Source organism: Pezoporus flaviventris, unplaced genomic scaffold, assembly GCF_033815535.1.
Source record: "Pezoporus flaviventris isolate CSIRO_AGI_PZ_B2104156 unplaced genomic scaffold, CSIRO_AGI_Pfla_v1 ptg000007l, whole genome shotgun sequence".
NCBI classification, from domain to species: domain Eukaryota; kingdom Metazoa; phylum Chordata; class Aves; order Psittaciformes; family Psittacidae; genus Pezoporus; species Pezoporus flaviventris.
In genome coordinates this window covers 77,585,442-77,611,010 of record NW_026892555.1, presented here as the reverse complement: position 1 = coordinate 77,611,010, position 25,569 = coordinate 77,585,442, and the positions used below count along the sequence as shown (strand labels likewise).

At 36.2% G+C, this 25,569-nt stretch overlaps 1 protein-coding gene across 2 annotated transcripts in view; it reads left to right on the top strand.

The window, feature by feature from the left end:
* The window catches only part of CDH18 (cadherin 18), a 274,706-nt gene that overhangs the window by 64,012 nt on the left and 185,125 nt on the right, over positions 1-25,569 (top strand). For both annotated transcript variants that reach the window (XM_061449261.1, XM_061449260.1), the window contains exon 4: positions 21,707-22,186. In XM_061449261.1, the coding sequence (XP_061305245.1) occupies positions 21,959-22,186 (228 nt within the window). In that variant the 5' untranslated portion in view covers positions 21,707-21,958. The remainder of the gene's footprint in view (positions 1-21,706; positions 22,187-25,569) is intronic.

Genomic DNA, 25,569 nt, shown 5'->3' with positions numbered 1-25,569 from the left:
TGAAAAGGGTTTTCTGTCCATTAAGTGGGCTATATTGAAGTGAGGTGGCAGGAAATGACAAGAAAACCAGAGGAAGTGGACTGTGTATTTTAGTAGTTCTGGAGTGTTGGAGGAAATCATCTGACTTGCCTAGCCGCAACCATCCTCTATCAATAAAATTGAGATTTAATACCTCTGTCTCTGAGGGACTGCACACCTCCTCCTGCTATCTTTGTGGGCTTTGGGTAGAAGCTAACTTCAGCTGCTGAATAATGAATACTGGTTTGCTAGAAAGGGGGGAAGGAAGGAAAGAAGAAACTGGGAAAGTAAGAGAACTGATATATTGCACAAACTATAAGGGTTGTAGGTTGATCATGGAAGATTAGTGGGGCTTTTAAATAAATATTACATATTTTAGGAATGACTGTAATAGTACAGGCCATCTCCTATACTTGGTAGATGCATGGGTTGAGAAGTTGTCTGAAAACCAGTTACCATGGGGATATAATTGTATTACTGTATTAGAAATCAATGCCAAGGCTGTGTGGTGGACTGTAAGAATCATTGAACTGTAAGAATACTGGAAGTAAAGAGAAAAGCTTTTAATACAATATTGAAAAGAATGATAAAGATCAAACTTCTAAACTTCACCAGATTTTTGGTGTCTGTAAAATAGCTGATGATCTTATTGTCAGAAATAGTTACTGATTGAGGTTACTGGTCCAGCATGATCAGAAGAGTTGCTGCTTAATGATTTTTTTAGACATTTGGCACTAATTACTCTCTTGTTAAAGATATTAATGGAAGATGTGGGAGAAAGTACCTCTGTTGTACATCTTCAGGATGTCTTCTGTATTTCCAGGACAGAACCACAACCCTTTTGAGTGACCTGGTATCAGGGATAACGATAACTTAGATATTATCTGTTCATGGCCTTTCTGTGCTTATAAGAAGGTTCATGGTTTCTGAGAGTGTCAAATCAGTGATGAACACTTGTTCTGGTGGTCTGTAATTGTTCAGAGTGGGAGTATATTGACACCACTAGTACATAACTGTCACTGTGTTTATTTAAGGAATACTGATAAGTGAAGATGAGCTGTTATTGTGTGCTGGTGTTATCCTGGTGCTTGATGTTATTCTGGCATGTACATTTTTGATGCATTGGATTTTAAGATTGTGTGTTGAAATAGAAGTACGACTGTCTCATAAATTGTTTGTTTTCAGTTATTTATTTTGGTGCATATCAAAGGATTGATGCCTTGTGGGCTGTGTCTTACTATTAGTGTGTGTAGTCAGCTCCCCTGGAGTCCCATTTCCTTGCTCTCTGGTGAAAATGCAGTAACAAATGAATAAGAAAGAAGTGTGGTCTCTGTTGCGTTACTTTCATTATGCTATTACTAAAGCATTTGTAATAGAGGAGATGGAGCTCCATCTGTCTATGACTTACTCTAAATTATCGGATCCGACACTGGTTATGAAAAAGTGATTTTTATCCTTGTTATCAGTGGAAGCTAGAGATCCTGGATTTTAGAAATGCAGAAATAGAGAGAATTACCTGTATTTAGAATGTTTTTGTTTGAAATAAGATAGTGTATGTATATAACCTAATTAAATAAAAACAATATGATTTTGATTTGTTACAGTCCACCTAATAAAAATAGTGAAGGCTAAAGGATGAAAGGCATAAAAAACAAACAAGCAAACACAACCCCAAGCCAACAAGATTTTTCTCTTTAACTAGATATGTTTTGGGGGCAAAATTTACCTAGTGGCAGAAGTGGATTAGTTTTTGCTCATGTGTAAGGCAAAATACCTTAAGGGCATGTCAGAAACGAACAGGATGTATGCTAGAAGAAATGCTAGAAGAAAGTATGGCTAGTCAGTGTTATGGACCTAATATTTTTGAGATGGATCAGTGCTTTCCATCTGTTTTTATCTACCAGCTAAAGTAAATTACCTGCTTCTTTTGCTAAGATATAGAGATGGCATATTTGAATGGTCTACTATCCTAGGTATCTTAAGTATGTATTTATCCTTTAATGATCGAGTTTTAAATAGGAGCATTACACAGCCAATGCTGTTGCTCATACATTAAAACTCTTATATCCTCATTTCAGGCCAGATTTCTCATACATTTGTTCAAATACATGCTGAGATAACTGGAGCTGAACTCTATCACTTGTAATGCATTGGTCTGTTCTTGACCATTTTTAAAGAGGTAGATGTCTCTGACTGGCAAGGTCTCTGGTATACTGAGCTCTAAGAAAATCAGCTTATGTGTGTACTAGTGCACAGGTAGCATCTGAGGACAGTGCAGGCAGGCATTTATATTTTTACCCAGATGCCTGGTCATGGGGCTACAGAACTGATGGACAGGGGTAGAGCAGTTGATGTCATCTACCTGGACTTGTGCAAAGCGTTCAACACTGTCCCACACGACATCCTTGTCTCTAAATTGGAGCGACATCAATTTGATGGATGGACCACTCGGTGGATAAAGAACTGGCTGGATGGCCACAGACAAAGAGTTATGGTCAATGGCTCAATATCCGGCTGGAGACCAGTAACGAGTGGCGTCCCTCAGGGATCGGTGTTAGGACCGGTCTTGTTCAACATCTTTGTTGCTGACATGGACAGTGGAATTGAGTGCGCCCTCAGGAAGTTTGCCGATGGCACCGAGCTACGTGGTTCAGTTGATACACTGGAGGGAAGGAATGCCATCCAGAGGGACCTTGACATGCTTGTGAGGTGGGCTGATGCCAACATCATGAAGTTTAACCGTGCCAAGTGCAAGGTCCTACACCTGGGTCAGAGCAATCCCAGGCACAGCTACAGGTTGGGCAAAGATGAGGTTCAGAGCAGCCCTGTGGAGAAGGACTTGGGGGTGTTGGTTGATGAGAAAATGAACATGAGCTGGCAGTGTGTGCTTGCAGCCCAGAAAGCCAACTGTATCCTGGGCTGCATCAAAAGCAGTGTGACCAGCCGGTCGAAGGAGGTGATCCTGCCCCTCTACTCTGCTCTTGTGAGACCTCACCTGGAGTATTGTGTGCAGTTCTGGTGTCCTCAACGTAAAAAGGACATGGAACTGCTGGAACAAGTCCAGAGGAGGGCCATAAGGATGATCAGGGGACTGGAGCACCTCCCGTATGAAGACAGGGTGAGAAAGTTGTGGCTGTTCAGCCTGGAGAAGAGAAGGCTGTGTGGAGACCTCCTAGCAGCCTTCCAGTATCTGAAGGGGGCCTATAGGGATGCTGGGGATGGGCTCTTCATTAGGGACTGTAGTGACAAGACAAGGGGTAACGGGTTCAGATTAAAACCAGGGGAAGTTTAGGTTGGATATAAGAAGGAAATTCCTGTTAGGGTGGTGAAGCACTGGAATGGGTTGCCCAGGGAGGTTGTGAATGCTCCATCCCTGGCAGTGTTCAAGGCCAGGTTGGACAGAGCCTTGAGTGATATGATTTAGCGTAAGGTGTCCCTGCCCATGGCAGGGGGGTTGGAACTAGATGATCTTAAGGTCCTTTCCAACCCTAACAATTCTATGATTCTATGTTGCGCAGCCCAGGCTGAGTCCTTTGCTGCCAGAGCTGGAAAGCTGCTGTTTACAAGAAATAACTATTCTAATATGTATTCCCTACTCATAGGAAGAGCTATAAATGTAAGCCTCAAAGAAGCAGCCATGTTAGAAACATTTAGGGCTCCTTTTTACATTTTTCCTCCCCCCCTTTTTTTTTTCATTTATTATTATATAAAATTACTTAATTCAACTGTTGCTTGAATGTTTTTAAAGTAATTATAAATTTAGATTTTAAAAGATAAGAACTAAAAAATAGCTGGCACACTTTTTATTAGTTTAAAGCTTGGATTCCAAACTGACCAGTGCAATTAATTATGAAAACACTTGTAGAAGGTAACACTGAAGTTTAATGAATAATTCTCCTTAAAATTCTTTCCGCAATGTTTTCCAAGAGTAATGTTCATAATATAATCTAATATTGAACTCCTTTTTATTATTTCCTCTGTATTGATTTAATTAACTGAGGTGAAGAATATTTGTTTTCATAAGATGTTGTAGAAGGTATTAGGTAAATTGTCACAAAAGCTAATGCAGTGCTATAAAGCTTACAACTTCCTCTTTTATAAACTTCATGCCTTATATTGGAAGGCTCTCTAGAGTGGAAAAATGAATATTTAACTCTTTGGAAAAGTGGAACAGAGGAGTGTATTTTTTATTTATTTTTTTTTTTAGTTTCTGTTATTTAGGGAAAATACTATGAAATATTATTACTGTTATAAGTTATTCTTGATTCAGAATGTTGTTAATCCTACAAGAACCTTGTTTATTTTCATTACCTTTGGATTAAGCCCTGACATTCTTTACTGGATACTTAAGCATGTGTATCTTTTTTATGTGTCTCTTTACTTTTCATGCATAAAACCCCTGCATTATTGCAACAATCATATAAGAGTCCTTCATGTTCATGCAGTGGGCAGACACAAGTGGTAAATACAATGTTGCTTAAATCTGACGTAAGTATTTTTTTACAGACTGTTCCATCTCATTCCAGCAATGTCAGCACCTCAGAATTCAGAATTTTGGAGATAAAATATTAAAATTTTAAAATTACAGGAAGCTGCATGGTGATGTGTGGAGATGACTTCATAATCATGAAATCATGATGCCCCCTCAGAAAACAAAGAAACAAACAAAATGCTTCTCTGATGTTTCTTCAGTCAAGGGTGGGATTTGGGATTGACTTTAGTTGCTATACTAGGTGTTGCTTCACCAGTCCTTACCTGGGGATTAAAGATTGTGACAGGCCTGTTCAAGTAGCACCTCAGTCTCCTGTTTGCTAAATTGATTTAGCCTCCTGTGCAAATGATTTCTCTGTCAGGAAGGAATAGGCCTGAAGATGCATCACATCAGGATCCTGGACTTCTGTTAGCTTTTTTAACTTTTCTAACCACTGTGGGTAATTTATTTTCTTGATAATGTTCTGTTATGAAGCTTGTGGCAATTTGTTTTGGTAACTGCGTACTTTGTTTAATTCTCAAAGGATGATGAAGGTCTGATCAATCCCTTTCTAGTAATATTAGATCTATGCTAGAATATGTGGAAATTTATGTATTCTTATCAATAAAATACTAATTTACTTTCATCAGAAGAAGCAGATAGCCAGTGAGGAAACATAAGAGACTGAAATGCAAGAGAACAGCCTTGCATATCACTTTGGTTGTTTAGAGATGAAATTGTATGTAGTTATCTTTTGTATCTTTTTGTAGTTTGTCTTGATTGTTTTCATAACATATAATCCAGGCCTCATTGGAGAAAAAGATAGATCTGGAAGCTGTTACAGTTTTAAATTTATTTTTCATTGTTCTATTGTTCTATTACTCATTAAATTATGTTCTCTCTACTTTCATCCACAAATAGTTTGCATGTTGCATTTAGGTACCTCAATCTACCCCTTTTCATTACTTGCTCAAATAGAGGAGTCTGCGAACAGTTTAGTTGTAAGCACTGTCAAATAAGGCTCAAAATGAGACTAAGATATGAGGTTTTGCTCAGAAACTGATCTTTTCTGGAAATGCTTTCCCTCTTAAAGTGAGAGTGTTTTTTTTTCTGACTGTTCAGTCCTGACTATGGTGCTCTTTCAATGATGCTGGACAAGTGCAAACCCCTCATCCTGCTCATTTATGAGAAAAGAAGTAAAGCTCCAGGACACATGTAAGTTACAGTTTGAGGTGCCCTTTTCCTTCTCAAAGACCTTCAACCCACACTAGAAAGCCTAGTATCACATACCATGCCTCTTATTTATCAATAATATGAAAAGAGTCTTACAGTGTTTCAGTTGCTATTAGACTATTATTAATGTATTAATGGAAGACAAGCACATTTTGAAACTGACTGCTGCCTTCTTAAATTTTCCCAGTGAGATAATTATAGAATGTTATTTATCTACAGAAGCTGTTCTTCCAGTTCCTCCATTAGAGCACAAATGACCTGATCTTTAAAAAGTTCAGTTTTAAGCTTAGTTTTAATCATACAATCCCATTAATGTGAATGAGCTTTTCACTAATAGGCCTAAAGTTAAGTAAGTCTTTTTTTGTTTGCACAAATCAGAACCTAAGATGTGATCCTGCTAATTAACCTTGATTCTCCTTGCCCTTCTTTTTCTGAGGATTTGCTGGTGTTATGGCTTGGACGTTACATATCAGTTTATCTTCACTGGAAGTTGTTTGGACAAGAATGGAAGCTAAAATTTTCACAAGAATGCTGTGAAGTTGCATATACAAAATCTGTGACAGTTCATTTGCACTAGTATGTTTGACAAATTTTGCTATTTAAATGTCAATACAAAGTAGTAGACGAAAATTTTCATCTGTATAAAACCTGAATTTCTTAAGGTCATTAATAATGTTTCATGATGTGTTTTAAATTTCAGTTCAAATTAAAAATCATATACAGGACAGCATCCCTTCTTAAGAAAAGAATATTAAGAACAATAAAGAACAGTTTCAAATAAAACCATGGAAATATTCCTTCCTGTTGTAAAAGATGAGTGAGAATGTTAGAATGAAGATGACTTTGTGTTAGGATTAGCACATGATTAATTTATAAAAAATATATATACTCATTCACAAATGAATTTAATGAAATACTGTGTGTTCAAAGATAGTAATACATGCATCAGGACTGAAAGAATTGGATCTTCTCTTTTGTTTTGGTGCCTTTTTATGACAAATTACTGTTTTGCATTCCTGAGAAAGAAAGTGATTGTAAATGTAGCTGTTGGAAAAAACAAGAATCATATAGTCTCAACAACAATTAAACATGTTACCATCTTCTTTATATCAGTATTGACTTCCAGTGGTAGCTGGACATGGTTATTTATCAGAGTACACTCTTATTTTTATGTATATTTTTACCCATTTTTCATATACCATGCTATGCAACGTAAACTTTCTTAAGACAGAAAACTTATTCTTTGTACTCATTGCCCTCCCTAAATACAGGAAAAGAAAAAAATGAATATACATGCAAGTAGAGTATTTTCTCAGTTATAATGAGTTCAGTTATTGAACTGAAATTTATTAATCACGCCTATTAAGAGTTTTAAATTATTGTTTGGGGGCTTTAGTTTATATATATGTGTGTGTGCACATACATATATGTATAAATCTTAGAGCAATAGAAATGGAAAAGTGAGTAAAAATTAATATATCAGGGAACTTTACGTTAGAAATTGTAACAGACTTGTGCAACTACTCAGAAATGGGAACTTGTAGACGTTTTGTTCTCAGAGGTACACACACACATACACATCCCTGTGGATGGTGTTTATGTGTGTGTTTACACAGCCTTATCAGAGCAGTTTTAAACAGAAAAAGTATTTATTTGATCACCTTGTAGCTAGCCATAGGTTCTAGTGTTTAATCAGAAAAAACAAACTTCAGAACTATAGAAATATTAGTGGCAAAGAAGTAAATTAGCTGCCTTTTCTTTTGTCTTTCATCACTGTTCTGTTGGTTTCTGTGGATTCGTAGAATTATTTTACTTGCAGATTATTTGGTCCTGGATTATGCTTGGGTGTAAATTTCTGAAAAATACGAGATGGATTTACTAAATGAATAAAGAAGTAGTGATCACAGGCAGGAGTACTTCAAAGTATCTAAGCAGGTTTTGCTGTTGTAATAGCAGAAAGAATAGCTATGAATATATATACACACTGAAAGTCTGCAGTGCACTTTTAATGTAGCCATGCGTAACTATTTAATACACTCTCCCAACAAACCATATAAAATACCTCAGACATTTGCATGACTTTTCAAAACTCACTTTGAGACCTTTTTCATTTAACTCTAAAAACAGGGTTTTAACTGAATTTAGTACATAATTTCTTTCTGAATTTGCAAAAGCTAGAGAACTTGTGAAAATGTTTTATTGGGGTATTTTGGAAATGTTCAGTATCGGTAGGGACTGCACTGAAGAAAAACACAGAAGTTGTTTCTTATATAGTAGAAATCATTGTATTTTCATATTAATGTCCCATGATAGGAAACTTAGTTATCTGGATTTGAGGAATCTTCCAATAATAGAAAGATCTTCAAAAGTAAATCAGAAAAAAAATCCATTCCACTGGTCTAAATTGCCTGTAGGGTGAAACAAATACATGCTTGATGCTTGTATTCATTTATACTACAAAAAAAAAGCTGTGATTTCTTTCAAAGCAAAGGAACATTTAAAACCTCACATCCAGAATTACATTTACTCAGTTTGTTCAGGCAGCCTTTTGTAAGACATTTGGTATTTTTCTAATTATTAGAGATTTCTTTCTTGCCAAGTTAACATAAGTAGATGTCTCAAATATTTCTGTATTTACAACAGCATTTATCCATAGAAAATTCCAACACCAAACTTCACTAATTTTCCTTTTGATTTGTTTGTTACTTATAGGCAGACACTTCTTGTTTACATACCCACAAACACATAGATGTTTATCTATCTATTTCCTTCATTCATCCTTCTGGGCAAAGCTGCCTTTGCAAGTTATGTGACTGTTCTGTATATCAGTTCTCAGTTGTTAATACTTTGCAAAATGAGTTGCTAAGTTATATTGTTTGCATTTAACAGATAACATGTTACTATAGGCATTTATGAGATAGCTGTGACATTCCATTTGAAGAATTCTGAATAACTCAGTCTAAAACAGAACCGACTACATTTATGGATGGGAGTGATAAATTGAGAAGCCTGGTGTTTAACACTGGCTGAGCTGGAAGAGTAAGGAAGAGAGGAAGATAAGATTAAAAAAAAAAGTTATACTCAGTATATACTTTTCAAGAGTAGAGAAAGCTAAACATAATGAAAGGACGAGTGCAGCTAAAGGCAAATCTAGTTGGTACTGTGTAGAAGAAGAGCATTTTTAGGGAAATGGTAAGAAAACAACATACCAGCAGCAATGCTGTGTGTTTGACAGTGATTGTAGTATGTTTGGCAGAAGTAATGTCCTGAAGAAATTGAAGACTTATGTATCTTAGTTAATGTGTGGTGTGAAAAGAGGTGTTTTTAAATACAGACTTCAAATTTAGACTCGACATATATGGATGTCTCTTTTTCTCTTTACTAATAATATTTATTTATTTAATGGCACAAGAGAAATCCTGAAGCTGCCAATGACCATTGAGAAGAGCACTTATTCACCTTTTTTGACATTTAAAATTATTCCTGTTCTTCAGTGTTGGATTCTTGGGTGATAGTTTTCCTTATGAAAAGAATTTTCTATTATTGGGGGTTTTTTGACTTCCCTGATTTTTTTTTTTTTTTTTTGTATGAACTGAGGAGTATACATCCAAGGAACAACCTGATTCAGCAGTTGCAGGAGCTGAATCAATTTGTACACCTGTAAAACAATGAATAGGAATTAACTGAACTGGTACCACTTAATTATAGGCTTTATGAAATAGATTTGCAATAAAAAAATAATCTAGCTCTGCAGGAGCTGTAACAGTTTATGAAGGTCTAAAATGAAGAGAGAGACCCTGATGTGTGCTGTAAGAGACCTGGGAGGGAAAAGCTGGTAGGTGATACCCTCCAGGCGTTCCTCCATCATTCCACACCAACCCCCCCGCCCCTTCCCTCTTTCAGGTTATTTTACCATCTCCTTCTCCCCTCCCATATGAACAACTTGCTTGTAATTACCTTTTCCTTATCTATCTCAGTTTTTCTACAAGTGCACTCAAATACAGCATTTCTGGCAGTGTTTCCTAGGGAGCGTCAATCTTTCAAAGTATTACTGAGATAGTTACCTAGGCAGTGATTTGAGTCTGCAAAAGAGCTCCCATGTTCTTCTGGAATGGTCTGTGAAATTCAGGTGCTTCTCACATAGGTCTTTGTGAAATCCAACCATTCCTTATGGCTCTGTAACCTCTTACATTGTTATCTGTTGCCTCCAGCGAGTTTTTTCATATCTGGTGGTTTCTGACCTCCTGTTTATTTAACTTAACCCCAGTTCTTTTTCCCACAAGCTTCTCTGCAGTCTCTGAGAAGTTGCATCCAGGCAAGAAGCCCTTTCAGCAGGGCTTTGGACTAGCTGATGCCCAAAGGTCCTTCCAACCTGCTTTATAGGATTCTGTGATGTTAGACATGTCATGTCAGGATGTTGTAAAATAGGTAGATCACAGAATCACAGAATCATTAGGGTTGGAAGAGACCTTTAGAGACCATGCAGTTAAACCCCCTGCCAAGGCAGGGCCATCTAGACAGGGCAGTGTCTACACAGGAATGTGTCCAAGTGGGTTTTGAATGTCTCCAGAGACGCAGATGCCACAACCCTCCTGGGCAGCCCATTGCTCTGCTACCCTCAGTGTGAAGTTGTTCCTCCTGTTGAGGTAAAACTTCTTGTGTTTTAGTTTATGGCCATTGCTCCTCGTCCTGTGGCTGGGCACTATTGTAAAGAGTCTGGCACCTCCTCCTGGCACCCACCTTTGAGATATTTATGTGCATTAATGAGATCCTCTCTCAGTCTTCTCTTCTCTAGACTAAACAGGCCCAGCTCCCACAGTCTCTCCCCATAGAAAAGATACTCCAAACCACTGATTATCCTTGTGGCCTCTGCTGGACCCTTTCCAGTAGGCTCTTGTCTTTCTTATACTGAGGAGCTCAAAGATGGACACAGGACTCCAGATATAGCCTCACAAGGGTTAAGTAGAGGGGGAGTATCACCTCCCTTGACCTAAAGTTGAATGATCATGAAGAAGTCTTCGTGCCACTTTCACTGAAGCCAGGAACAATTTGCTTTGGTTTCATGTACTGCTCAAAACAAATTCAAACTTGAAATAGAATCCAGGTTACATTTTCTTCTTTGCAAAGAATGTTTTTTACTATTTTGCCAGTAACTGACCCAAAGAGATGGTCTCACTTGTCAAAAGTTGGGCACTATTTGACCTCTTGATCTGATTTCTCAAAAACTGAATTCCATAAAAGGCATTCTGAAGGCTGAAGTATTGTTTCATAAGCTCCCCTTTCTGTATATTGCTGTAATTAAGGATTTTCTCATGGTTTTATTGTTTTTTTTTTCTTGTAGAAATTTTAATACAAAACCATATTAATATAGATTTAAAAAGAAAAAGAAAAAGATATGCAAGATTGTCCTGTTTTCATCTGGGATAGATTTTTTTTTCTTCATAGTAGCTGGTGCAGTGCTGTGTTTTGGATTTAGTCTGAGAGTAGTTCTGATAACATACCAATGTTTTAGTGGTTGTTATGTAGTGCTTACCCTAAGTCGAGGACTTCTCAGTCTCTCATGCTCTCCCAGTGAGGAAGGACACAAGAAGCTGGGAGATAGAAGAGACCGGACACATGATCAGAACTGGCCAAAGAGATATTCCATACCATAGAACATAATACCCAGAATATAAACTAAGGGGAGTGATCACTGGTCCATGACAGGCTGGGCATCCATCAGCAGGTGGTGAGCAATTGTATTGTGCATCACTTGTCTTTCTTGGGTTTTATTCCTCTCTCTCACTTTTTCCTACTCTCTTTTTTTTTTTTACTTTATTTCAGTTATTAACCTGTTCTTATCTCAGCCCATGAATTTTACGTCTTTCCTATTCTCCCCATCCCACTGGCGGAGGTAGACAGGGAGTGATGGAACTACTGTGTGTCACTTAGCTGCCAGTTGGGGTTAAACCATAACATACTCTCTTACTGAGGAAAACAGCTGATGCTGAGTGCCACTGAACTATTGAAAATGGTATCTTTGCTGAGCTTGGAATTTTGCAGTTCACCTCGTGGGAATTGGAGGTTTGTCATTTGAGTCCAGCATACAGAAAATTAGCTAGGTTGGTCATGATTATGATGGACAGTGATAAATAAAAGTTTGCCATGACTACTTTTTGAGGAAAGAAATCTGTAAGTTGTGTGCTTTAAATTGAAAGCTTATTGGGAAATTTCAGACAAGAAATTATTTAGCTGCAGTGTTTCAATATGTAAGAAGCAAAATTTTATAGAAGGCTTGCTTCAGTGGGAAAAAAGCTCGAAGTTATTTACTTATGCCATTTAAATGTTTTTAAATTAAAATTGCCTTTGCTTTGAAACCTAGCTGATTTTTAATGTTAAAGCATTGTATTTAAAAGAAATATTTTTTTTAATTGACCGGAACTGGCTTATCTACCTTGTCTGTTTTGTTTTCCGTCATTATTTCAGTAATGTTGCTACATTAAAAATGGAACAAAGAGCTGGTTTTCTTCCTGAGTTGTGAAATACATGAAAAAGTAGATTATCTCAGAAACAATAGTCACAATTTATGTTTTGATTCAAAAGGAAGAGAACAATTGGCCAGTAAAAATGTATTTTGGTTGTTTTCTCTATTGAAATAGATCACATTTTGGGCATGCTTTCTAACTGCTCTTCAAGCACTGGAAAAAGAATGTTTTCAGATTTCAAGCATACATGGCAAGATTTGCTTAAAAGGATTGGTCATTTAATATTTTTATCTAAAACACTGAGATTTAAGTTTATGCATACAGTAACACATCACCCATCTAATCTGAGAAACATCTGTATACTGTATATTATGTATTGTCAAAATTTCAATAATTATAATAATACAATGAATAATGTGCATGATTTTAGTACAATGCTGAACTGATAACAAACTATGGGAGGTAAATGTCTTTAACACTTTTTAAAGCATCTGATGTCTACATTGGGCCTCCCTTCCCTTTCGTCATTTTTTACCAGTCATTTGGGATTCTGCCACACTCCTGAGAGGAGACCTTGCCATTTCTTTTTGAGAAATAATTTGTTAGGACAAACAGTACCTGTGGATTATACACAAGTGGGATGCCGCAAGTTCTTCCTTTTTAAACTGGGTAGTTGCTCATCAGAGTTTCATGTATTTGCTTTGTTCCCTGACTGGGTGACCTGACATTTACAAATGAGAGGAATGACTCAAGAAATCACTGAAATTTCTTTTTCTGCTAGCAAGTTCCTCAGGAAGAGAAACAGCACAGAAGAAAAGCCTCTGCTGCTTTGGGAATGTAAAAGGACCCTTGTGCTGTCTTGCATATCTGTATTATCCTTGAATAGCTACATGGACTCTAGACATAAATGTAGATGGATTGGTCTCTCTGGTTGAGGTAAAGAGAAAGACGTGAGTCAGATTCATGAATCATCTGCTTGTGTTTCAGAGGTAACGGCTAGCATGACTGTGGGTGCAATTACAGTTACAGAAATGGTGGCTGGATTTTATCTAATTGTGTTGTTACTGTGTCGTGATTCTGACAGTCACTCTCTGAGCAAATCTGATAGGTATAGTTGCAAAAAATATTTCTTCATTTGTGATTGTGGCAGAGCACTTACATTATCCTGAAGTTGCTATGTGCCTGCTTGTTGCATACAGAATAGTTTATTTGCCAGCTGAGGACAGGCTTTGTATCCTGAATCACTGTTATTTGCAAATTATGCATGTTTTCTGTTTTGTTTGCAAACTTTGCAGATCTTTGTTTGTTCAAGGAAGATAGTATGTTGTTTTTTTTTACTCATTTGCACTCTGTTTCACAAAATATCTTGGCTAAACAGGGTAAAAAATCCATTGCTTTGTAGTGTTTAATAGTTTTCTCTACTCATTCATGAATATAAGAATGCTTTCTAATAATCCTCTTCAATGTATTTTCTAAAATCAGTGAGTCTTTTAAATTATCTCTACAGTTAACCACTCACTGGAGACATTTATTACTAAAGGCAGTATAGCAGATCACAGCTGATCTTGCATATTATCTAACCAAAGCATCAATTAGATACACTTTCAAAAATCCTATTATAGCAATAAGACTTGAATTCCATAGTAGTTCTAATGTATTTCTAGCACAACAGCGCAGGTGTAGATCTTATGTGAGCTGCCTGTTTGTAGTCTGGAATGAGAAACTTTTTTCTGATGGGAATTTCAAAGGCTGATTTCAAGGGTTTTGTTATAGGGCATCAGTGATTTTTTTTGTATGTAAAGAACTGGACATCCCTCCTTTTTTTTCTTCTTTCCACCCCCCCCCACCCCCCCCCACCCCCCGTTTTTTTGTTGTCATTGATTAAAACCAAATTTTAAAAGAATCCTTTGTTTGTGCCATGTAGTATCAATCTCCTTTGCCATATATTGTGCTGGATTAGTTGCCTAGCTATAATGCGGCTAATTTTTCCTCTTTGTGAATGCTGCTTCAGTTAATGCTATCCATTAAGGAATCCATTAAAGGCTGTGTTTAGCAGTAAGCTACACATAGGATCAGAAGAACGTACTTTGATCACTAGTCCACATTGCTTTTTATAAATTCCTTGAACTCCTATCGAAGATGCTATTTTAAGACCTTGGTACAAGACAGTCTTGACAGTCTTATCAAGGAAAAGGAATGATGAAGCAGGTGCCAGTGCAGTTTCTTTTGCCACAAGCAGCTTTAAAACCTTTTGAATGTTCCTTGTGACAATTTATCTCCTAAGGCTGTTTCAGCTTTTCACACTCTCCACTCATTCTCATGGTGCTGTTAGGTATGGTTCCTGTGGGGTTATGTCCTCTGGGGAAGTCCATCTAGATGAAAAACATGACTAACCTACTTTAACCTAGGTGTTACCAGGAAGTAGTTCTGCCCAGGGCTGCTTGCCCTGCTCAGCATTTCTGTTCTCTTTTAATTGCAGGTGCTGTTAGGCTTTCCTTCCAACTTTCTTCATAATAAAATCTGAATTCCAGTTCACACACCTCCTTCTGTAAGGAATGTGGACTCTTCTATAAATAATCTCAAAAGCTTTTCTTCATACCATGTCTGTTCCATTTTATGACTCCAGCTAGTTTAAATGATGCAACCTATTTTAGCCAGCAAGGTAACTTTTTAAGGCCTATTAAAATAACAGGGACTCTGGATTCTGAACATTAAAGCAGTGTACTTTAATATTGGAGGTAAAAGTAAAGTAAAAAATGACAATTAACTTTAATCTAGAACTTGCATCAAACCAGTGCTGGCTAATAGGGCTGCAGCAGGATTTTAAAGAAAGTATTTGAAAGACTTTATTCCATCCTGACAAATTAATCAGAAAAAATAAAAACTAGTAATGTCAGTGTATTAATGTTGGATGAAAAGTTATCTCTGGCTTTATCTTCTTCCTTTTTTAGTCTCAAGATAGTATGAACATAATATAATACATTTACAAAGGAGAAGATCAGACTTAGCTGTCGTACTAGAAATAAAGGAGTCTATACTTGTGTTGAAGGTTTGGGTACAACCTGTCCAATATCAAACCTATAATGCAAATAAGAATAGAAACAGAACCACAAGCTGTTTCAGTTAATTCACATTAATTTAAAACTAAGAACATGTTCAGGAGTTGTTAACCCAAAGGGTGGGTTTTTTTGTGGTCTTCATAGAATAATAATAATACCATATTCGTTTCTATGACTATAGAAATTTCACAGAGTTGAGTCAGTAAAACAAGAAATGTTAATAAAAATCTAGAAATAAAGCTCATGAAGTAGATCACTGAGAGTAAAAGGAATATTTGCAAGTAATGTCTGCCTTGAATGGAGGAAGAGACATTCTGAGATTCTATAGTAGCCAGTATTATGAGCACTTAGGAAGAAATCTTATGTGAGACAAACTGGAGTTAATGGAGGTTTCTGACATTGCTTCTGTGGAGCTACAAGCCAGCAGAGGAATGGAACCTCATAAATAGGGATTGTTTGGCATGTCTGTCAGTCAGGTTACTATTGAAAAATTAATCACACACTGATATCTGAAATAATTTAATGAGTTTGAAATAATCTAATGCTAAGTCTACAGCTAGACCCTACTGTTACCTTTAAAAAATCAAGTGGTGATTTAGAGTAATTTATTAGCTCCTGAGCAATGCCTAATGTTGGGTCTTTCAGTACAACATTAGGGCATAAAACCCATACCTGTGCTGTCAGTTTATCTTTCTGTTATGTAACGTAATAAGTTACTTTCCAGAGAGCCAGCTAACTTGCTTTCCCAAATGAAAGATTTGTGTCTGGAGTTTTGTTTTCACTGTTTTAGAATACCCCAATATGTGTGATTTCCCTTTCCTTAAAAATATCCCTGGATACAGCTGCTATTTTTGTTTCTTTCTCTGCTTTTTATTTGACTGTTCCTTTCTCTGAGGGGTAGGAAGTAAAGGGGAGAGGAAATGCAAAAGGAGGGCATTTTTTGGTTTGTTTTCTTGATGCTTATTTGGGCAGTGTCACGAGTGGTGTACTCAGATCTAAGTAATTAATTTTACATAATGTTTTTCTCTGTTTATAAATTAAGCCTAAGAATATCACAGCTTTTCCCACCTACTGCATAGCAACCTGTAATCATTAACCCTATGCAGTTGTCTTTATAATGTTATATTAATTATATCTTTTTTTCTGAATCAAATGTATCATCAGTTTTGCAAGTTTCATGTGAAAATGTGGAAGTTAAGTTAGAAGAGCTTTTTTGGGTTTGGAAGGCAAAAAGCACAGGGAAATACAAACCAGGATTGCACTGCCCGTGGCAATTTCAGCATACCATTGTATGTATCTGTTGTTATACCAACACATATGTGGAAATTTATTATTTTTGTTTTTAGTTTCCTTTATGTCAGCTGTCTTTGTCTTGAACTGTATTAACCGGATTTCTTACACTTCACAGAAATTTCACTGCTGGGGTTTTACACACGCATGCTTACAGGTCTGAGAGAAAAATCATCTCTAATAGCTTCACATATTAGCTTTCACAGCTTCAGCTGTTTCCAGTTATACTTTCCAGTTTGCTTCTCTATCTTGATTTAATTTTCTGCAATTTTTCAGTGTCTTTGTTGTATCTTGCTATAATTTTTCTTCTGTTATTTATCTGTTTATAATGCCTGCTTACGTGTCAGTTTTGGATCCCATTTTATTTTCTCATTTTCCCTTTCCCCAAACCTTTCTCTCCAGAACAGAATTTCTCTTGCCTTATATGAAAGAACAATTTACACTTTTCATAGTAACTTTCTTTTGTGGTTATTTTAATTTACTTTGTAAAAGGGATATATTTAAAGTCATTTACTAGGTGAAATAACAGTCTCCCAGTTCTAGATTATCATAGACAATTTTTGGATTTGGCGATTAGAAGTGATCTGTACCAAAAGACTGTGTGTGTAAAAGAATGGTACAAGAAATAACACCCCCTGATATTGTACAGCCATCAGCTGGGGTTGTTCGCTTAAAGAATTAAAGAGGGAGATATCCAGTCATCTTTCTCTCTGTTTCTTTAGGAAACTGACTGAGTTCCAGGTTAATAAAGATTAACTTTCAGAACAGTAATATACTTACACGTAAATTTAGCAATAATTTGGGATTTACCTTACAAATTAAAGAATTTTTTCTTATTCTGTTGAAGTAAAAAAGTAGTTCAGTTTCCCTTTTCTAGAAAATCTGTCAACATAGAACTATGGTGTCAAGACATTTGTAGTTATTGGAGTTACTATTAAACTATTTTAGGAAAATTTTATTTACTTTCTTTCCTAGTTCTTAATCTCACCAATGTAGCTACAACATAACCCCAGCAAAGGGGCAAGACAAGTGCTACAATTTTTAAATGCTTTCCAAAATAGTTTTGATGCTATTTCTGTGAGATAGACTAGCATGTGCAGAAGACAGTATTCTTTTAGAAAGCATACTATGATGATTATATATTGTGTCTGTATCACATAAGCTAAGAAAGACTTGGTGCCTCATTTTTTTGTAGAGTCCTATAGCTCAGGTCTACCAGTTTTTGAAATAGAGATCAACTACAGATGAACCATTTCCCTTCATCTACCTAGAATTTCTTTTTTTTTTCTGCCAATTACCAGAGTTCCTCAGGAGTATTGTATATTCTGCTGGCAATTTATCAAGCTCTTCTTCAGAAGGATAAAACAAAAAAGTTACATCCAATTTTTCATTCTGATAACTAGCCTGTTACTGTCTTTGCTCCCCAGGTCAATGCACCATTATTTCTGCAGTGATGAAAGATATAACTTTAGCAATAGACTAAGCACAAGCAACACAGGAAGAAGGGAATATTTTCCTGCCTGATTTTTTAAATAATTATATTGATTTAAAGCTGGCCAGATTTTCATAATGGAAGAATTTGTTCTGACAGGGAGGAAGTCTAGAGGGCAGAGTGCAGAGGGAGAAGTCAGAAAGTATATGAGAAATGCAATTTATTGTAAGTTCCATGAGTAATTGTCACTCCATCACTGTGGGACTGAAAAGGGTCCCCAAGGGATGCGGCAGAAGATGTGCAGAGCTGTGTCGAATGTGCATCTGCAAAACTGAATCTTCCAGTTGAATTCAAATATGTGCAGAAATTGATTATGGGAGATTGGGGACACTGAGATTCAGGACGAGTCCGTTACGAAAGATGCATCTCCTCATGATGGTGAAGCATACATGCTTTGCATCACTATGCTCAAACTGGTTTCCTGGGAATTCATTACAGTGTCTTGCTGCCACACTAAGCGGTAACTACTGTGCTGTAATGATTTCCAGAAATGCTGGTGGAACTTTCCCACCTCATCTTATTTAATTATTTAATTTTAATTCACTCTGAGAGTCTCTTGAGATACACAACTCATTTTCATGAGGGCTCCCAGGAGACAGCAATAACACAAGTCTACTTTGCAGTTGCATACATCATTATAACAAGAGCTATAAAGCAGGGCACTTAATCTGAACCTGCAGACAAGAGCACTGAGCAGTCAGCATCTCTCAGTATGTTAGCTTAAGGTAACAATTTGAGGGATTTCAGAAAATACAGTCTTTCACTCAAGTTTGTCTATTCTTTGCAACCGTCTCTTCTGCAGTAACCATTCAACGTCTTTCCATCTGTACTTTCCCCTGTAGACAAACTGCTGTCTTCACGGGAGAGCTGAGGTTTCTTTAGAGGAGGTGGTGTAGTCTTTTAATGAGTGTTTATGCTATACCTTTAGTAAGAGTGTGCTGACTATATACGAATAAGGACCTTTGTATTGAGCATTAATTAGACTTTGGTTATAAGAGATGTTTAGCAGAGTGAAAACACTTCAAAGAATCTTCAGTAAAAATCATTCCTCTTTGGAAACAATTCTCCAGGCTTCACACACAACTCAGGAACAGCTGAGGGCTAAACTTCTAGCATGAATATAGCAGGAAGTAGATGTGTTATTATTATTATTAGTGGTGGTGGTGATGTTTTCTGTTGAAAATATTTGTTCAGAACAAAGAATTTTAAAACTTTAATTTTGGGGCAAGTGTTTAACACCTAATCTCTGAATGGAGGTAAATAACAGTGTTTTTTTGCAAAATATAAATTTAATGCCTTCTAGTTAATGCTAAGAAAAACAGATATTTCTGAGATGAAGAAGCCCTTCATAGTTTTGTCTCTTATTTGCTCTAAGTCATATAAAGCCGAAACTATGATATACCACAGTTTACAGGCTCCATCTTGTTTTTTGCTTGTTTTATTTTGTTTTGGGATTTTGTACGTTTGGTTTTGTTTTTTTTTTTCTCTTTAATTTGTTGTAGAGTTTTTTTGTTTTTTTCCTATGAATGACTTCTGAGGGGGGAAATAAAGAAAGTTCTGTGTAGTAAATCTTGATTTGTGGGTATCTATCTGCTGTACTCATTTGTATTTACTTTTCTATAAGGCAAGAATTTTCTGCTACCACCATCCCCATGGTTCTTATAAAGGAAAGTTCAGTAGTAATGATTTCAAATAAATTTAAAATGTGTCATTGAGAAATTTCAAAGCACATTTTTAACATTATGCACAGCTTATAGTCTTATGAACTGCTCCCAGGCATTTCCCAAGATGGAAACAAAGGGATGAAAAACAATACTTGAATGGATAAAACTGCAGCCTTATCATTTTGTGACTTACTGATTAATTTTAATGTATATCTGAAGTATAACAATGACTAATCTATTTAAATAGTTCATCTGTAAATATAGAAATCTTTAGAAGGCAATTGCATGCCTCAAAGCAAAAACTGATTTCTAGCAAGAATCAGGAAAGAATGCAGAAAGCCAAGGAAGCTACAAGAGAAGAGTATATAGTTAGAAACAAATGTGAGACCCAGAATGTCTGGATTCTGTCCCTGGTATTACTTACACTTCATACAACTGTGTATTAATTTAACTGTGAAAAATTCCTATTAAATCACATTTGTACTAAAGAAGGTAATAATACATCATGTCATATGAATCTGTTCTGAGATGGGATGTGAGGCTTTTAAAAGACTAATGGCTTAGACCTTGTACGGGTTAAGGGGAGATTGCACTGATGTGGAAATAGGAAGCAGGGTAATACTAAATGTCTAAAAACTTCTTTCCGCTATGGACAATGCCATACAGGGTTTCTCTTTTAACTCCTGCCTAGCTCAAGAAACTGGAGTTCTTCCTTTACTTCAGCATAATCCACTGTCCTGAACTGAGTAATAGTAATAGAAAATGTATCCTTTCTGGATATTTCTAATGTTGTAGAGCAGTCTTGAAGAATTCTTCCATTATTCTAATTAGAAACTGAATTTAGATGAATACAGAAGAAAGCATAGTTCAGCTCCCAGTATTATTAAGGATTTGAGAGAACCATAAGGGAAAAATTCTGTAGTCAAGACAGTTGATGAGCTTCCTTCAACTGCAGTATTTTTCTATCTGATTTCTAATTTCCTGTTTGATTCTTTAGAGAATTTGAATTTGTTCTCTTTGATTCCCATGAAACTTAGAAACAAATTCAGTTTCATTGTGTTTCTGTTTACATTACTTGTAATGGTTTTATGATTCTCAAACACAGCCAATATTGAAAGTCAGTTCTAATTTTTATAGATGTAGTTGCATATTTTGAGACTCCTGATTGACTGATAACCTTCAGATAACTGAACAAATGGTTACCTTAGAGTAACTATTTCTCTGAGGTTAAAGAGTTACTTTAGTTTTTCAATCTACTTTGCTTTAAGCACTAAATCAACTTCCATGCACATTTTCACATTTTATTATTGTGGTATAAATGTTTATTTTCTTCTTTCTAAAGCTCAGAAAATATTGCCACAGAGAACTTAGATGCTTTCATGAAAATAATGCTGATCATCTGAATACCAGTACCTGAGCTTTCTGTCAGCATGAAGTAATCTTGTGAGGTTCCAGTATGATATTGGTTAGGATATATTTAAAACATAGGATGTAAAAGTGTATATTTTGACTGAAAATTCCTGTCAGTGCACTCTAATATTGACTTTTAATCCTCAGAGCCGATTTTGGAGGCTTTCTTTGAAAACCCATCCTAGCTTTGGTATTTTTCACCATGTTGGATCTCTGTGTGGTGTATGGAAGATAAAGAACTCATATGAAATTACCGATCACTATCTATGTAATGACACTGCAGCAGTGATATCTTTTTTACTGCCAGAGCAGGTCAGTGATTTGGAAGTAAGCCGAAGGAAAACTGGCCTGAATCATCCAGTTTTTAATAATGTAAATGTTTTCATAGCTTGGAAAAGCCATGGTAATTCTTAAGGTATCTAATCAAACCAATCTGAAAACACTTTTTAAAACACTTTTACAGGAAGGGTTGAAAATAAATTCTAGTTAAAATGAGAATCTTTGAGTGACTGGATAGTACAGCTGTGAATGTAATCCGAGGTCAGAAACCTGAAAATTGCTGGGTTAAGTGATGAGTAAGTGGCTTTCTTTTCTTTCCCTATTAGATAGAAAATGGCCGGCTGTGGAACTCTATTGTGAAGACCTCAGAAGAAATACAAATTTTTCCAGTAAGCTTTTCATAATGTAAATATAATCTGAGCTTTCCCAAATGGGCAGCTAAATCATGAGCAAGCAGAAAAACCCATTTTGGACTGTATTTCTGAACCAGGCTTCACCTTGTTTCTCGGGAACTTGTTAAAGGATTACAACTCAAAAGACAAGAGAAAGAAAACCTTGAACAGGAAGCTTATCCTACAATGAGAATTACAAGTACATCTTGTATCTGCCCAGTCCTAGTTTGTCTCTGTTTTGTGCAGAGGTGTTATGGAGCTGCTCACCATGGCTCCATCAAGGTGACTAGAAACCAAACCAAACACATAGAAGGCGAAACAGAAGTACATCATCGTCCCAAGCGTGGATGGGTGTGGAATCAGTTCTTTGTTTTAGAAGAACACATGGGACCAGATCCTCAGTATGTAGGAAAGGTAAGGTCTATGTCTTCTTTTCTGGGTTTGGTTTTGGTTTTGCCATCCCTTGAAATGTGGAATTGATAGACCAGGTGTCTCCGTAGATGGTGCCTCCTTTTTTAAAGTAGGACACCTCTGAGATTGCCATATATATACACAATGTATTTGCCAGTTGTATGTGTATACTTTCTGTATTTATTATAAAGAAAAAAGATAAATAAAAGTAAACAGGTTGAAGATATTAAAATAGGATAATATAATGTTTCTTCTGAGCTCAGATAAACACTGAGTGCAGCAGACCCTCTTACATCAGGTTATAGAACCCCATATGCATGGAGCTTAAATATGTCACTGCTAAAGACTTTTGCAGGTATTTCAGAATAAGATTCAGTTTCATTTCAGGGAATACTATAGGTACAGTCTAAGCTCAATAGGGTATTCATTCCACTCTGAAGGTAGGGTGAAAAAGGGATCCTCCAAGGGGAAATTCTCTGACATTATTCAAAAAAGAGGCAGGAGGTGTGTTGTTACAGTTCCTCAGAAACCTATGAGAACAAGAAGCCCTGCATTTATGTTTTGACATATATTAGGGAGCTTCAGGAATAAAGTTCATGCTGATTCAGTTGTAGGCTGGCCAACTGAAGTCTGGTTTATCATGTATAATGTTGTCTGTCTAGCATGGTTTTAAATTTGCATTAAGATAACACAAAACTGTATATATAACTTTAGTGCAAGAAGTATGCCAGATGGAGCTTTTCTCACCCTGAATACTGTCTTTCAGCATTATGATAGTTTTTTTTTCTTACATAATCTAGATTAGTCTTAATCTCCTTAATGAAAATGGAGAAAGGTGTTGAATATGCTGGGTGAAGAAAGATTGTTAATAGAGGTGAGGGCGTGGAAAAGGAATTAATCTCACTTTGCCTTCAAGTTGGGAATCCTGAAAATTATATCTCAGAGTACGAAAAAATATCCAAGGAAACCAGTAGCTTCTGAAATCACAGATGTCTGGTAGAAAGGGCTTTCAAATTTAAACAGATTCATCTGAACTAAAAATAGCAAGTGAAGCATCTGTATTTAAGGTACAGTTAACATGAAGACCAAAAAAAAAAAAAAAAAATTATTCAATTATGCCAAGCTTAGTAGAATACCAAGTATTTCAGCATACTAAAAATTGCTGAGATTTCTGCAGAAAATGTAAACTGGAGAAGGACCTCTCTAAGTGGAGATAATAGATTGCATTGAAAGAGAAGCTTTTAAAATGGGTAAGGGGATAAGGAGATACGCTTGCAGACCCATCTTAGACTGATTAGCATTTTCATGAATGATTTTGGAAACATTTTGTAAACATATTTCTGATGCAAAGCTATGCAGGAGAAGCAAAACATTGTCTGGAAAGAGCTAGATAGCATGAATAAAATTTAGATATGGAGATATGTAGTAAACCTCAAGACCACAATGTGATAAGGCTCTTACAGACAGTATCATGAATTTCGGGCATACACTACAGTTTGTCAGATGTAAGTGACAGAGGAAGAGAAAGATCTGCTCGGCAGATCAATTATTGCCTCTACTGTCATACCTTGAAAAAGGTAAATAGGACACTAAGCTGCAAAAACTGAGATAAGCAAAACAGAGATAAAGTGGTAGTGAAGGCATTGTGGAAAATAATGTTAACTTGTTTATTGCTTTGATTAACTTGGCCAAGAAAATTAATTTCTATATGAAGCTATACAGAAAAAAAATTAATATTATATTTGGGGTGGTGTTAGAGAATAAAATCTAACCTTACAGCCACTGGGTTAGAGCAATTACGGAGAAAGCTGAGGTACTCAATGACTTTTTTGCCTCTGTCTTTACTCCAAGAGCTCCAACCACACTGTCCCACTGCCCCAAGTCACAGGAGGCAAGGGCAGGAACTGGGAGAATGAAGAATGAGAAGATGAGGTTTGAGATCATCTAAGGAACCTGAAGGGTTTTAAAAGTAAAGCATGTTTCTCTTTATGAAGGCATTTAGAAACATGATAGCATGAAAGTACAGGGGCCTGGATTCAGTCATCTAGAGGATGGTCCCTTTCAGTATATTTTCTGTTAGCCTCTGACTACTCTATTAATGCTACCTTTATTAATGCTACGTTTACATTAATGCTACATTTACCACTCAATGCTACATTTACCACTCAATGCTACATTTACATCATGCATAAATGTAAACATTCATTTACAGGGATCGATGAATAGTATTTCTTTTAATCCTTTGTGGTCAGATTGTGACTACATGCCTTGTTTGAGGACATCTTTTTCTCTGTACATACCAATTTTTCTCCCTTTTTCCTCAAAGAATTCCCTGTGGTGCTCATAATATCCTACTCCGAGTACTTCACATTATTATTATTATTAAGTTAGTCTTTCCAGAAGCTTTGTGGGACTTGCAATCATTTGTACTCTATTTTCCATTTGTTGACACGGTTCTGATGAATTTACTGCAAAGGTCAATGCACTAGTTCAGGCATATATATTTAATTCAGAAAAAAAAGAAAGCCTGGCTAAGACTGACATCATATTAGTAATTAGCAAGATTTTGTTATTGTGCATGAGTTCCTTTTAATTTTGAAAAATGGATGTTTTACTGATGTCACATTTAATTGTACACACCTCATCAAGGTCTTATACTGTATGCCTTTAATTTGACAAGAAGCTTTCATGCAAAGCTCCTCAGTTTATGAAGGAAGGCTATGTGAGCAGTGCCCTTTAATTCCAAGCTTCTGTTTGGGGGCAACAAGATATCAGTTCTGTCAGTTATTTATTCTGTAGACTGCTCTGTTTCACTGGTGAAAGTTTTGCCATTTGTGATCTGTCCTTTCACATTTTTCACACCCAATTTGGGAGTAACATCAGAGAAAGCAGAGTCATTATATACAATGCTGTTATAATGATTAGAGTCATTGTCATGGAAATGCACACTGCAGACAAGAATAGGGTAGGCCTGCAATAAAAATGGTAAGGTTTCTCATTCTTATCCTGAAGTGATTGTCAAAAGGATGGATTAATTTACTGCCAACATCTGTTATACTGCAAGTGTTAGGACAACAAGTCATCATTATATTAAAATATCGAACATATCCCCATTCCCCAGTCATTATTTCTTTTCTCTCTAAAAAAAAAAAAAAAAAAAAAAAAAGTCATTTAGTCATTTGGAGACTGTAAATGTGTATAAAATTAACCCATATTAGCCATAATCAGAAGGTTTTTAAAGGAACATGGCAAAACAAGTTAAACAAGTTCCTAGAAAAATTAGTTTATTGTACAAATGAGAAATGATCCTTTTGTAGCTGTTAAGCATTCTCTGTAGTTCTGAGATTATTGAACTGGTTTCCTGATGTTGGACTTGCTGTAAGTGT